At 38.1% G+C, this 15,056-nt stretch overlaps 2 protein-coding genes across 2 annotated transcripts; both read right to left on the bottom strand.

The window, feature by feature from the left end:
• Positions 1 to 1,410: 1,410 nt before the first annotated feature.
• LOC149007215 (Transducin/WD40 repeat-like superfamily protein) lies at positions 1,411 to 3,160 on the bottom strand. The gene has a single exon (XM_089167473.1). The coding sequence runs from the start codon at positions 3,142 to 3,144 to the stop codon at positions 1,771 to 1,773; it is 1,374 nt and encodes a 457-aa protein (XP_089023599.1). The 5' UTR covers positions 3,145 to 3,160; the 3' UTR covers positions 1,411 to 1,770.
• A 2,870-nt stretch (positions 3,161 to 6,030) lies between these two features.
• On the bottom strand, positions 6,031 to 14,164 carry LOC149007216 (uncharacterized). The gene is made up of 5 exons (XM_089167476.1): positions 13,551 to 14,164; positions 12,038 to 12,074; positions 11,706 to 11,942; positions 11,562 to 11,609; positions 6,031 to 7,345 (listed from the first exon to the last, which is right to left on the bottom strand). The coding sequence occupies exons 1-5, from the start codon at positions 13,850 to 13,852 to the stop codon at positions 6,854 to 6,856; spliced, it is 1,116 nt and encodes a 371-aa protein (XP_089023602.1). The 5' UTR covers positions 13,853 to 14,164; the 3' UTR covers positions 6,031 to 6,853.
• Between the last annotated feature and the right edge of the window lie 892 nt (positions 14,165 to 15,056).

Consider the following 15,056-nt stretch of genomic DNA (forward strand, 5'->3'; position numbering starts at 1 on the left):
TTTGACTGTGAATGAGTGTGAGATCTCTTTGATGTTTTGTGGATTTAATTACTTGTATTTTGTCCATATATTACAGCAAGTCTAGCGTAAACTTGGTTAGGTTTTGGAAGTATTCGAAATTAAGGGTGTTATTCTAATCCTTCCCATTATGATTTATTGGTTTAGTTTAATGAAGGAAAGTGTAAGTGGAGCTCCTGGGTTTTAGGGTTTCAGAACTAATGTTGCAAATGATCTCACCCATGACGTAAATGCACATCCCTCTACCTTTCAACCATTAGTCCAAGACCAAAGTTGGTACTTGGCTTATTAATTAATTAAATTGTAGGCTTGAATTTGCATAATTAATCAGAATTGTTAATCCGTTTCTGCAAACGAAGTGATTAATTAAGCTCAAAGAAGAAAGGGAGTCATGTTTGAAACATTGACAATGAAACAATGAGCGAGTGAGAGAGAGAGCACCAGCTCGATTACTATTGCTGGATAATAGCTGTCTTCATTTACAGTGAATAGAAGAGCTAAAATGCATACAGTTCTTCTTAAACCAGCATCTCTCCCTTCGTTCTTCACATTTAACACTTTACAAGGAAATCCAAGGATAAACCTGAGACTGAGACCATATATATGTAAACCCAGACCTAGTAAGTTAAAACAAAAGCATAACATCAACTTCTGATGAAATTTCTGTCTCCTATAGAGTTTATTTAGGAGTCGAAACAGATTATGAGGTGGAGTTCAAAGCTCTAATGCATGAGAAAGAATGGGATATGTCATTGAATGTTCACAAGTTGTGGATTGTATGTGACTTGACTGAAGTGGTATGAGAAAGGTTACGTATGCGGTTTATCTTACAGCATTGGCGAAAGACAAAAGCACATCGGAGAAAATGGAATGGAAGATTTCACATTACTATTGTGAGAAAAATGTAATTAATGACAAATTATTCAGCAAGAACTGCGGCAAGACTTTGTACTTTAGTTGTGTTCCAGGTGTGGCTTAGGATGATTTTGAAGTAAATGAATTGGGATGTGTAGAAAAAGACCATGATAACAGTTTTAAAGGAGCTTATTCAAGAACGGAATTATGTTGTTGAAGAAGTCGATCGTAACTAGTGTTCCTTCTCCTCCTTTTGTGGGAGAATATTACTCAATTAGTGTAGTTTTTACATCTTGACTTCTTGAAGTAAAAAATCTACCATAACGAGTCAATAATCTAAATTGTGGAGCGATAAAGTAGCTCAATAGAATGTGAGTTGAATTCTCGCTTCTTTGGCCACATAAGTATCACACTAAGTCTCCTTCACTTTTTGTTGACACCCATGCTCTTAAGTTACTAGGATATGAAAACAATGTTGACAACGTATACATACGACTACGTAGTCAATTTCCATTGCAAGATAATGAATCCTCATAACTCGACTTCTTTGAATTTTTCACGTTTCAATGAACATATAGGTAATGTTACATAACCAAATAAATACAAAACTATGATGTGTAAATACATGAGTCCATCATTTTTGGAAGAAAAATTATACATGATACACCAAAATAATAATAATAACATTTTTTTCTCGAATTTAGATCAAGTTTTTCTTCACCCATAGTGAGAACTCAAAAGAACCTCATTGGCCCCTGAATCCAAACCTTTGATTGAACTAAAATAAAATAATAATAATTTTATATCAAGAATTATTTTTATCCACTCATGTAAAAGCAAACCAATCATATGGTGAGTACATGCATGACGGGTGAAGAGATTCTCCATCGTGACCCACTAAAAAGTTTCTGAGTTTAAGGAACCAGGATTTGTGTTTGTTAGATGGCAATCAGAAGTAGAGAAAATGACTTGCCATACCCTTATCTCACCATCCAAACATCCACTATAAACCGAAATCGTCGTCACAGACGAAGGCGATACGGTGGTTATCGGCTCTTCCACAACTGCCACCAACGATTTTACCGGTCTTTCGTGTCTCTCCAACACCGAGATGCAGTTGTACCGTTGATTCTCCCCCTGTCTCCACACCCTGACCGTCCGATCCTCTGACCCACTCACCAGAACATCCGAGACGTTGATCAAGCACAATATTGCACCCTTATGCCCTCTCAATGCTCCAGTGACGCTCATATGGTTCTCACTATCTTCTTCTCTCTCCCACACCAAGATCGAACGGTCACCAGCTCCAGAGAACAGTGTGGATCCATCGCTGCTCAGCGCCAATGCGTTCACCGCCGACTTATGCTTCTCCAACGTCGCCATCAAACGGTGCTGCCGTTTCTGGCTTCCGCTAACTGGGCCCCACACCTTGATCCGTTTGTCGGCTGACGCCGTGTAAACAGTTCCGTCAGCCGATACTGCCACGGCATTGACGGCGTCTTCGTGAACTTTAACGGACTCCAAACACCGTAAGTTGGAGGTTCGCCAGATCTTCAGACTCTTGTCCCAAGAAACAGAGTATAACAAACCCTCCGTTACGGAGAGGCCGGAAACGGCGTCAGCATGTTCAATCCAGAGGCGTTTCTTGTGGCGTCTGACTCGGACGTAATTCTTGGGTAGGATTAGACGGCGTAACCTGTCGTTAACTGTAGGGAGCGTCGCCACCAGTTGGTGATGTTTTGTCGGCGTTATTAACCAGATTCGAATCTTACAATCTTGGTGAGCCGTGAAGACCTTTCCTTCCCCGAAAGCCACTGACTTGACAAACCCAGAAGAGGAATCTTTGTCGTTGAATGTGTTGATGTGTTGATAATTTGTTAAGGTGAAGACGTGGATTTTGTTGCCGGAGGCGGCGTAGAGAAGATCGGCGGAGACGGCAAGGCAAGTAATACTACTAATACCCTGTTGGATTTGGGGCTTCAGGGAGGAAACATAATGGGAGGAGACGGAGATGTTAGAGTGGGTAGAGGTTGTTTGGAGAGAAGGAATGGAGATTAGTGATTGGACGGAGTGGTTGGATCGAGAACTGCTGCAACTGGTTTCTTGGGAAGCGGATGAGTTGGTGAGGATTTCGGAAGAGCTGCTGATGTGGGTAGCGAAGAGTGTGGGAGATGATGGTAGCTTCAACTGATCATGAGAAAATGAGATGAGTTCGTCGCCGGCAGGGGAAGGAGATCCAGTGGCCAACCAGGATCTCACCGTCGCTGACATTGCCAAGAGAGAGAGAGAGAGAGAATGGGTAAGAAGGGGAGCTGGGGAGGAAACCTGAGGGAGAATTATATAGAGTGGTGTGTTGTAGATGACAGGGCCGAGGGTGCCACGTGTCCCTGCAAGGAAGGGAATGGAGAAGAAGAGAGAGATTCGAGTTGTCCAAGGTTGAAGACGAGACGAGGGAGATGAATCAGAAGATGCTGTCCTATTGGACCCCACGTGGGCTTGGTGGTGGTAGTTTGTGTCGGGAAACGAGTTGGTGTAACTATTCGCTACTTCATTTTTATTTTTTTTTGGGTAAACCCGCTACTTCACTTCACGGCGGGTTTTTTATATGAGTATGTATGTATGTATGTATATGTTTGTTTTCTTTTCTTTCCTTCTCAATTCAACTTTCCTGCCCTCTCATTGGTATTCTCTACTGGCTTTTGGCATGGGAGGTTTGTCGATCCCTTTCTCATAAACAAAAAAATATATTTTGCAAAATAATAAATAAATATATATATTTAACAAATGTCAGCTCTGATCGTAATGACCAATGAGTCATATCACCTTCCTTGAAGAACAATTTTCAGCCACATAAAAAAGAGTGGGGCCCATATGAGACTGAGCCGAGCTTTGATTATTTATAGATGGGCTCTATTTATTATTATGAGGTTAATTACTGCATTTGTTTGTAAAGGTGGAATGAGAAAAAAAAAAAAAAAATGTGAGTCTCGTGTATAGTGGGGAGAGAGAGAAGTAAAGGAAAAAAAAGGGTTTTGTAGAAAACTGATAATGGTGGGTCCCAACTTTCTCACAAAGTTCCACCAAATATGTGAAGTTTTAAAATGATTTGAAGTGGAAAAGTTGAGTTGCCACATCAACAAACTACTTGTCTCTCACAACCAAGGTACATATATGTAATACCTCCCAAAAAAAATTCCCACTAAATTTTTATGAAGCACCCTTAAAAAAGGAATAATAAATTTTAAATTTTAAACATATAATAATAATAAAAAAATCAAAAATAAAATGTCAATCCAAAAATTATTGAATGATCACAAGATCCAAATCTTTAACCTTTCCATCACACACTAGGGGTCCACTTTTTATTCATTTTGTCAAAACTTAGAGTCTAGATCATCCACCCTAACACCTCTCAACTAGGGGTGTAAATGGATAACGAAACCACCCGAACACGCACCGAGGGACGAACGCCGAATTAAAGGACGGAAAGACCCCCCGAACCGCCGAAAACCGAGACTATTGGATTTTTATTCTTGTTTTATAAATTTTTACCATGATATGGACTATTTTCTAGATTCTAAAATAACACCAAGATTAAATCTTAATCAAACCAGCCTCACAAAAAAGGGAGGGAACAGGAGCAAACGCACTAATCAGCCCATTGAAGTCTCTTGAAAATAACATCCGTTCATCCGAACCGGCCGCCAAACCGTAAGTAATCCGCCGTCCGAATTAGGTGCGGTATGGTTCCACTTCCGTCGATCCGGTCCGTTTACCCCCTCTCTCAACCACAAAATTAGGTGGGCCCCAAAATAAAAATAATACATTAAAGAGGGGTGGGGCCCACATGGTATTTTGTGGCCCCGCCCCTGGTATTCTGTGGTCAGGAGCACAAATAGGGTTGCTGATCCGAACTCAATTTAGAGGTGGAGTTATCTTTCTAATGTATGTTTTTTTTTTTTTGGTAACTTCTGTTTAATGTATGATGGAGAAATATAAAAGAAATACAAACCTCTACGTTGACACAGATAAAAGATCTAGACTCTAACATAGAAAACAAAAGGCTTATACCTGGTCAAGAGCATACAATGGAATTGTAGCTGTTGCTTCATGGGTACCTAGATGAATACTAATCTTCCTCCTATCAATTGTTAGGAAATCTTTCATGCGCCCCACCACCAATAGCATCACAATTAATCATATGAATAAATTATCAAAAGAAAAGTAGTATGAATAAGAGAATAAGAGAAAGGAGAAGCAATCATTTTTTAATCATGTGGGGTTTTTCTTTACCAGAGAAAATATAGATTCAATTTTCTATTTCATGAGGTCAGGATGGTACTTTCATGCTAGGTTCATGGAATTGAGTCTGGGTTTTGCATTCGAAGCCTATAACTGTAAGTTTCATCTAACAGCAGCTCTTATCTTTTCAGGGTTGCTAGCACGCTCTGAAACAGAGGGATGCTGACCCCATAAAGTTGGATTCAGATCTCTTTCTTTATTTTCATTTTTCTGTTTTTTAATCATTTTCTAAGAAGATGATTTGGTGAATTCTTTTAGGTGTCAGATGTAAACTCTGTTGTGTTGCTTTATTAAACATTAAAAATTACTGGAATTGGTCAAGAATATCTTTTCATGATCACCTGGTGGAGTTGGTAGAAGTTCCTGAACTCAAAAGCACTCAACCAGGTAGCTCCAGAGATGCAAAGATTGCGTTAGGAATCACATCACACCATGCCTTGTGGGGTCTCAGGCAGAGCACTTTTCAGTAGAAATTTGGGCGGCATTTTCACATTCTGGAGAAGCTAAAACTGAGTTAATTATCAAATGTTTGCCAGCAATGAGCATCGTCTCTTTGCTCTTTTTGGTCCTACTCAGGATTGTTTGTCTCATCATTAATTCATTTGTTTAAGTCTTTTTTTGCTTGGATGCTTGGAACGTTCTGATTCTGTTGTTACTCGTTCTGGGTTGAGCATATTGGAATTTTTTAAATACTAACCAAAAGTGCCTTAGTTGTTGTAAGTTGTAACCCTTCAGATTGATTGATTCACACTTGATGTGGTATCATGGCTTTCTTGTAGAACCTCAACAGGATAAACATTCATGGAGATCCTCTGAGATTTGGATCACTTATGGTTAGCCAATCACAGCCCAGGCGGCGAAGAACTCATCTCTGTGACATGACTTTTTCCGGAGTTGTGATCTCTCCTGCCCTTGTAAATCATAACCATCGGAATAAGGCTATATATCGGTATCACCTCCCGCGCCACAGCAAAGAAAGGTTCGAATTTAAAACAACTCGAAAACAAAAGATTTACACAGTGAAGTAGAAGGTAGAACCCTTGTAGTTTCCACAACTTGGATTCAGATGATAGAATTTGGTGTGCAATACTGAAGAATCCAATGATCCTTTTACAGACCCAAAGTTTCCCATTAGCATACCAGACAACCTAGTTCAAGAGTAACTGAACAAATGACAATTAGTGCAGGTATAATCATTGACCATACACATAACAAAACATGGGCAATGTAGTAGAAACAACCAAGAAACTGGGGAAAGAGTCACCTTCTGAACTACAAGATAGCCATAGTATGACAAATGACCCTGACTCTCACAAGGAAGCAACTTCATTTAAGGAACACCTATGTGTTCAGAACTGGTTAAATAGAGGAGGGATGATGCTTGGATTGATGACGACTGGCATCCATGATGATTAAGCTATGCTTATGCTTAGACATTCCCTATATGACAATTATAATCACTGGAAGTGTATTTCGGAAAACTTATGTCATAACACCTGATTAAGTTGGGAGAAAAGATAGAAAAAAATGACATAACCACCACCACTTCTCATTTCATGCTAGTCAATATGGAACTCCCAAAAGCAAACGGACACAGCCGGAAACCTATAAATAAAAATGCCCCAATGACTTTTCCACAATAACTCATGCATGAACTTTTTACATTGTGTAGATGAATTTACCCAGTCCATATTCTATCCAATCGATCAACACTCTGCCGTGCTCTCTCCGGTTGTAGGTCGACACTCTTTCGAGACTTCTCAAAGCAGTCCACGCTTCTCCTAGATCTCTCCATTTGGTCAAAAGAGAACCTAAACTTTTCCAGCCTGTTAATGTTATTAGTTTTGTACTCGTGGCTTTTCAATTTTTCAGCTCTATCAGTGCTCTTTCTAGGTTTTTCTCTGCGGTCAGTGCTCTTCCTTGAGGGCTCAAAGCAATCAGTGCTTCGCTGTGACTGTTCAAACCTGTCAGTGCTTCTCCTTGCACTAACATGCTCAGAAGGAGAACTCTCAACTGTGCATATGAATTTCTTGAGGTGTCTAAGATACTCTGGATAAAGCTCCAAGTTGCAATGGTTTCCACCTTTAAGCCATAATGGTTCATACTTCTCTTTGCACAGCTCCCAAAGCTGTCTACCATGAGAACAATCAACAACTTCATCAGAGGTACCCTGCAAAACATTACAGAAGAAGTTCAGAGAAGCCAGGTATATGCCTATTTTGCAGCACCGAAGAGAACACCAGCATGAAGAAATGCACCACTCGCACCAGTGTACAAACATAAAGAAGAGCTCCATCAGAAGAAGAATCATAAATAAGAAACATTTTCACCAACAAGCACTTCTCCTCCCAACCCATCCCCATCCCCTCCCCCTTCTCTGCGTCCATTATTATTACCATTCCAAAAGGTTACAAAACTTAAAATGCTCCAAGGCTGAAGGAAAGACCACAAAATTAAAGAATTTCTAGATAGTCATTTCCCCCTCTCTTGATCTTTCTTCTCTACACCCATTTTTTGGTAGAGAAAAATTCAGAATTTTTGCTTTTATAAGAAGGCTGAGATAGAAAAGTAAAACTTTAAGATTGTTAATAAGAATCAGAATGTCACTTTTGGCCATGACTATCATTGACTTATTTACTATAATACACAAATATATAAGCACCCCGAGAATGATATCATGGTCAAGGGATCCAACCATGTAATAGTTATTTTAGAATACCTATTCCATGTTTCTATGTTACCCTGTGCCTGGGCAATCCCTAGGTATTTTAGGCAAGATCATGCATGGCTAAGGTTTTGCATCTGGTATGACCCTCAATAAAGCAGACTGGTAGGCGACAATCTATGCGTCCAAACCCATTGGATTGGGATAAGGCAGTCGCTCTTCTTGTATCATGGGCGAAAAGGCTAGTATTTCCACTAGGTTTGTCTTGCCAGTGCCAGGATGATAAAGGTGAACCACATCTATGCTAGCTATATGTGCTATTTACCATAACAAACATTAAGAGGGCAGTTCTCTGGAGGGTCCCCCAAACATAGAAACCGTGGATGAGTGCTCAATTTTGCTCCATGGCAGCTTAGACCCCCAAGGTCCCCGCTAACATGTCAAGTTTCAGCCCAACTACAGTTGGTCATCAGGAAGCAAAATAAAGTAATAAAAAAATCCACGACAATCAAAAAGGACAGATGATTGAAATTTGAGGCTGAAATTTGCAATTGGTCAACCTAGATGATTCCAGAAATATTCAATTATCAGATTAGCCACATCAGACTTCCATAAGACAAAATAAGGTGCAGCCATCTCTGCAGATTCTCTTACTGGGCCCATGTCCATGCCATTTGCTTTATCAAAAACTTACAGTTCCCAGAATATCAAAGAATGGTATATGAAAAGATACAAATAACAAGTAGTGTTCCATTTAACCATGAAATTTCACGATTTTGTTTGAACCTAACATAATCAACTGCCTAATGGAGCTTAATTAGACTTGGCTCCGTAAGGATACTATACAAGGAAGCAAACCCTTGATAATTTATAGGACTTCAAAATATACAAATGAGAATAATCCAGTAACAGCACGACAGCGTACCGGCAGGAAAATAAAATTAATTAACTACTGTGGTACTGAGAAGCCAAAAGGATGGAATGCTGTTAGAAGCCAAAAACAGAGCAGATGGCAAAAAAATTTGGATGGAATAGCTTGGGGATCCGTTGTTCATCCACCCTAACCAAACTGTTAAGTAAAATGATGACCACATAAAAAAAATTGTATCGAAGGGAGAAGAAGAATTGCCAATTACAAAAATAAAGGTGATATTCAGAGCTACCATAAATATTAAGGCATAAAACTAATAGCTATACTATGAAGCTTTAGGAGAGGGATGTTAAAACGTACCTAAAGGAACTACTATTTGGAGAGCCAATTTAGTTCTATACCAGGAAGATCCATGATTGAAGCTATTTTCTTACTTAAGAGACTCATGGGAAGATATAAAGAAGGAAATGATCTCCATATGGTCTTTATTGACCTTGAAAAAGCCTATGATAGAGCCCCCCAGAAATGTATTATGGTATATCCTAGAGAAAAGAAGGGTGTCAAGTAAAAAAGTGAAAAGTTGGGTTGTTCCTTTTATCAAAAACAAATTATCCAATAGGAGAAAGTGGGGCTCTTCATCTGTCACTATTCAAGTTTTCGGTCAGAGGGATCTCCCATCAAACTGGCAGTTAGATAGAGAACGTGAGGCTTTTTCATCTAAAATAGAGAAGATGACCAAGAAGGAGGATTAAGAGAAAAATTGTCCCAAGCTTCTAATAAATTTATAGGACCCATGGTTCTGTTCTACTAAAGAACCAGGCATTTAGTAGAACATGTTTAAGTTCACAGAATCCCTTCATGCATGACTGTTTTCCCCTTCCGCAAGCCCACAGTTTTTTCATTAGGGCTTGCAAGATGGAAACTAGTAAATCTTAGACTGCAGAGAGAGGTCTAGGTTTTGAATGTACATTATGATACTTTTTTGAGCATCACTGGTTGGATAGATGCAAGGATAAATAAACTTCTCACTTACTTCCTTTTTCTCGATGAACACTTAGGAAGATGTGAAATTACTAACAAAACAAAGTGAAAACTAGTAGACGAAGTAGTTAAGGCCTAAGGGCATATGAATATCAAATATCATAGGGGTGTTACAGACTGTTTACCAATTTCAGCATTTTCGATTGGTTGATTTCAACCACCAGGAAAACCAAAATGTGTTGCCAGTTTCAGTTTTGCCCAAAATCTCAGCAATTTTGCAAATTTAATCAGATTTCAACCACTGGAGAAACGGGAATGTTTAACCCGTCCACCCAGATTTCACATGAAATTTCAAACATTTACTTTTTACAAGATCAGGCATCAACCGGAGTGCAAATGATGAATTGTATCTAAACTTTTGAATATCTTGCACTTGGAGCTACAACAAGAGCTACCGTCTGGCTGTAACCCAAGACTCACTTTGTAGTCATCCTAGTACTTGAACTTTAATTTTATCATCACAAGAAAAAAGAAGGGAGAACTTTTTAAGGAACATCATGCACGACTTTTCATGACTTTCACCTCACAAGGTCAATTAGAGGGATATCTAAACCTTCAATCAGAACCATCAGAGTTCAGGTGATGGGCTTGTCATATAAATGGAGGGGCAATTATGGAAGACAAAATTTTGAAACTGATGGAGACTAGCTTTGGAACACTTAAGAACAATAGGCAACCCATCTTTTAAATGGAGCAACATGTTTTGAGATAAGAAAATTATGAAATCAGTAAGCTACGTGATAAGACACCAGTAATTGCTATATAAGGGATACATATCAAAGACCAAAACAATCAATAAAGCATTTCAATGACAAAAAGGGTAATAAGGATAAAAAACTATGAAGCAATATCATAAGCCAAAAGTATCCATATTGCATCCCACAAACATTCCCTTGCGTTAACTATGGCTCTTTTTGGTTTCAATTATCATTCTTAATTATGAGGTTTTTTCATTATTTTAAGTTGTTTGGCATCTATTATCAGTTCTATTTTTATTTAAAATAATAGAAAAACTTTCAAAATATATAATGAACTTTTTGTCTATTATGAATTATGGTGAGAATTTCGTTCTCTTCATTTATGCGCAAGTTTACTTAAAACTTTATGGTTAAGATGAGGGTAAAATAGTCAATACACATTTTTTTAATATAAACCATACTTTTTCCCTCTTTTTATCACTTGCTCACTATTATTTACTAACAATTTTTTATTTTGATACCAAACTTATTTTTCATTCCATAATTTATTTTCGACAAAATTCACCAAACCATTTTCATTCTTGATCAATAATGAATTCTTGTACTTATTTATTTTAAATAGGCATAATAGAGAATGAGAATTGATACCAAAAAGAGCTTAAGAGTAGTGCACCATAAAAAAATACCAAGATTTTTTTTAATGAACCACTCAAGACAGTTAACTTTTAATTTCAGCAATGATCCCAAGCCTAATTTCCGCAAGTCCTTTTATAGAAGGTGATCAGAGCATAGTTCTGTTTTCATAACTCAGTCTTCTAAGAAAACTTAGCACCCCTCACCAGAGGTGAAGAAAAGGGTACAATTTATATTATTATTATTATTATTATTGTTATATATATTATATATATATATATATATATATATATATATATAATGCACTCAGTGTATCTCAATCACATCAAATCTTGTTATGATTGACAGAGGATCAATATCCACTGGAATTACTTCATATTAGTTCAACAAGATTTGTATTGACTGAAAAGGCATTTGTATGGGTTCACAGTCAGTCATGCAATAATCAAGGGCTCAAGAACAGAAAAAGAATACTTACATGAATAATCAAAACAGGGCAAGTAACCAGTGGGATTTTGTCGATGTTCTGCACAATAAAACACAACACAATGCTCAAAACAAAGACCATGCATAAAAGATCCAACAGAGCAACTCTAAGATTAAGTGGATAAAATGAATGTACCTTATAGATGTCAAACCAATATGTGCGTTTCACAGGATACATGACTCTTAAACCTGATAATATAGGACTGTGCAGAACAACAGCTCGTAAACGGGGCAAGCGAGCTGCTAGATCCAATGTGGGGCCACTTCCAACAGACTGACCATAAAGGATGATGTCCTCCTGCTTAGCCGCATAATTATCTTCAATACACTTATAGGCGGCTTCAATATCTGCATAAGTGTTCTGCTCACTCGGCTACAGAAAAGGAAAAAACTGAAATTGAGATTATGATAATAAATAATGCTACATTGCAGCGACTGTGATCAGGCAAAATTAAAATTCTGACTAACCTTCCCAGAAGACTGTCCATAACCAGAATAATCATACCTGAATGAAATTGAAATGTGTGAGGGAGCTCCTATGGTTTCCTTTAATATGTATACAACACTAAGACTATCCAAAGCAATTTTCATTAGATGAAAGTTTAGAAGAACAAGAAGGTTATCAATCCAAGGCATCTTTCCTGTGGTTTCACCCACCAGAACTTCCTGTATCAACCATTGTCTTGGGGAAATAGAATGTAACCCTGTCCATGTTGCCAGCTGGTCAGTGGCTGGTATGTTTCTCTGGATGTATTGGGGTTTCTTCAAATTTTAATGCAGAATTAGAACTTAGAAGTGCTGCTCGCGGAGGAGAAAGGTTTTTCTTATGGATAGAATATGATTCATCATTAGTGGTTGATGGTACAGTAGGCCAATCCATCCTTGATGTAGTAGAATAAAGTAGAATGTGGTGGAGTGTCATTTAGAGAGTATCTCATGGATTATTACTCACTGCCATAGGGTTAAGGTACTTGCTGGTTACTTTATTCAAAATAGCATCAGTGACAAAACTTTTCTTATTCTTGGATTTGCCATCCTCCTTTTTCACATTACATATATCATATGGAATGTGCAGTGTTGGCTAGTTTCTCTTTGTGATGGTCCTTGCCCTCAGCTAATGCCATTAATGAGGAGGGTTGAGGATAAAATCATCTCATAGTTTTGTTCTCTCTTTTGTACCCATCTAGGTATGCCATAAATCTTGCACATTCCTTGTACTAATATAACTATTGCTTACCCCCCCCCCCCAAAAAAAAAAAAAAAAAAAAAAACAAAGAAATTATAATAACTATTCATCCATAGATATCTTCATTTCTTGGGTACCCCACTGCAAAGTCAATTTATGCAATCAAGCCCAGATACAAGAACCTGCAAGCGACACTAGCAAAAATATATTCTAACAGGGACCAATTTCTCGAATTGCAGGGTTAGATTCTTTTCCCCTTCCGTGCAGATGAAATAGATTTATCTATAATTAACTAAGTTCATACTCACTTCCCGCAGGAACAATTCCCATATCAAACCAAGGTGCTAATCCATGCAAAGTAACCTTAAACGGCACAGATACTCAAGGACTGTCCACAGCTAAAATTCAAAATAACTATAAAGCAATCAAACACTCTAGCTCTGATACCAGTCGGCGACAGCATCAAGTGGAAGAAAAGCTCAATTTACCAAAAATTCGTAGTTTCCTTACTCAATACCAAGTCTACCAAAGCTGGGAGCCTTAATTTCTTTTTCATTTCAAAGAGCCTTTTTTTTCCTCCCTCTAGCTAACAACCCTAAGGATCCCAAGAGGACAGTCATGTAACTAGGACTTATTAAAGATGAAGTGAGAAGCTTAAGCTAAAATCACCAGAATTCACTACCTCCTACTATTTTCTACAAAACCCTGACTTGAAAGATCAAAACCCAGACAAAGCAACCAAACACTTTCCATCATAGAGAAAAATCCAGAGGAAGAGAGAAAGAGAGAGAGTACCCTAGAAGATTGACGCGTAAGTGGATGCTCAATTCGATGAAGAGCTCGTACATCTGACCCAAATCAGCAGCGTTTCCATGCGAATAGAGAACAGTTGAGGTTGCCATAGGGTGCCGGATATAGATAGCCACAATCTCGGTTCCACGACGAGTGGGCAATTTGAGAACCTCGATATTTTCACGGTGAGGGAAAGGACTGAGCAGCAAGAGACCAGTGAGTTCGTCAGTAATCATCTTGTAAGAAGGTGGGCTGGGCGGAAAGAACGCAAATTTGGCTGCCATGGATGAAGTTACACCACCCATCACTCTCTCTCTCTCCCCTCTCTCTCTCTACAGTTGAAGTCACTCTTATCTTTTGGAGAAAAAAAAAACTCTGAATTTCTGATTGAATCAGACCCAGATCGATTGAGATTATTAGTAGAAGGAGATAGAAGAAAAAAGAACTTCTATAACTGGATTTGTTCAAATCTGTTTCCCACCTCGATCTTTTTCTACTCTCATCCGTCCTTTATTTTTGTCTTTTTTCCGTTTTTATTTTCTGGAGAAGAACTAGAAGATGAAGCCCCACAGTGACCCTTTCAGCTGGAAGCTTGGAATGTCTTTACTCTGTCTCCAAACTCCAAAGTGAACCTTGTGAAAAGACCAAAGTTAACCTTATTCATGGGCTTATCAAAAGCATTTGAAATCTGTAGTTGCTGCTTTCCGTAAGGGTAGTTTTGTCTTCAAGAAATGAAGCTTAAAGTGCTTTCTGTAAGGGTAGTTCTGTAAAGAAAAAATTTATAGGTTCTAAGTTCTAACTTCTAAGGTAGTTTTTTTCCCTCTTTTTTCGGTTCTCTTTGGATAGCTTTATAAAATTTCTTTTTAAATAAAAAGAAGAAATTCTTAACCTCTTAGTCGAAAGGATTGGTCTTTGTCAACTAAGTTACCCTGTTAGCAAATTTAGTAAAGATGCGTCTCCTCTAGATGTTTGATCGAGAAATGTGTCAGAATCACAGACCTCTATCTATCAAAGATGAAAGATCCCAATTCTCCTGAACACTTTTGAAGCTGTATTTTTTTTATTTTTATGAAATGACATTTTTATTCTTATAAACTTAATTATTCATTAAAATCATACACTTGTAGTTCATGCAAACTTGGGGATCCACCACAAGAGTCTCTACTTCCAAGAGTTCTCATCCCTCTAATTTCACGTCATATATAAATTTCTGAAACTGTATCGAAGATAGAAGATCCCAACTCGTGATTGTAAGAGTCAGAAAAAAATGTCAAAATTGTGAGAGCCAATAGGGGAGATTGGGAAGAGAGAGTTTTGACCTTTTCTGCCCGTCCTTATCTTGATTTTTGTTCCTTTGCTGGTTCAAAAGTAATCAAGACATGCTTGCAATTGAAGCAAAGATCATGGGAGATTGAAGAGGTCTCATTTCATTATTGTTATAGACCCACCACCCAGTCTTAACTCCAAACTCCAAGCAACTATTATATTCCAACTTAATAATGGATGAAT

This window comes from Hakea prostrata, chromosome 8 (genome assembly GCF_041222555.1).
Source record: "Hakea prostrata isolate BN-2017 chromosome 8, UWA_Hpros_2, whole genome shotgun sequence".
NCBI classification, from domain to species: Eukaryota; Viridiplantae; Streptophyta; class Magnoliopsida; order Proteales; family Proteaceae; genus Hakea; species Hakea prostrata.

Bases quoted from the DNA above. Each gene is read 5' to 3' on its own strand.
- LOC149007216 (XM_089167476.1), bottom strand. From the start codon at position 13,852: ATGGGTGGTGTAACTTCATCCATGGCAGCCAAATTTGCGTTCTTTCCG. The intron at 12,075-13,550 runs GTACTCTCTCTC...AATTTCATTCAG, and splicing joins TTACGCGTCAATCTTCTAGG to GTATGATTATTCTGGTTATG. The intron at 7,346-11,561 runs GTAAGTATTCTT...AATGTTTTGCAG, and splicing joins GCCCTGTTTTGATTATTCAT to GGTACCTCTGATGAAGTTGT.
- LOC149007215 (XM_089167473.1), bottom strand. From the start codon at position 3,144: ATGTCAGCGACGGTGAGATCCTGGTTGGCCACTGGATCTCCTTCCCCT.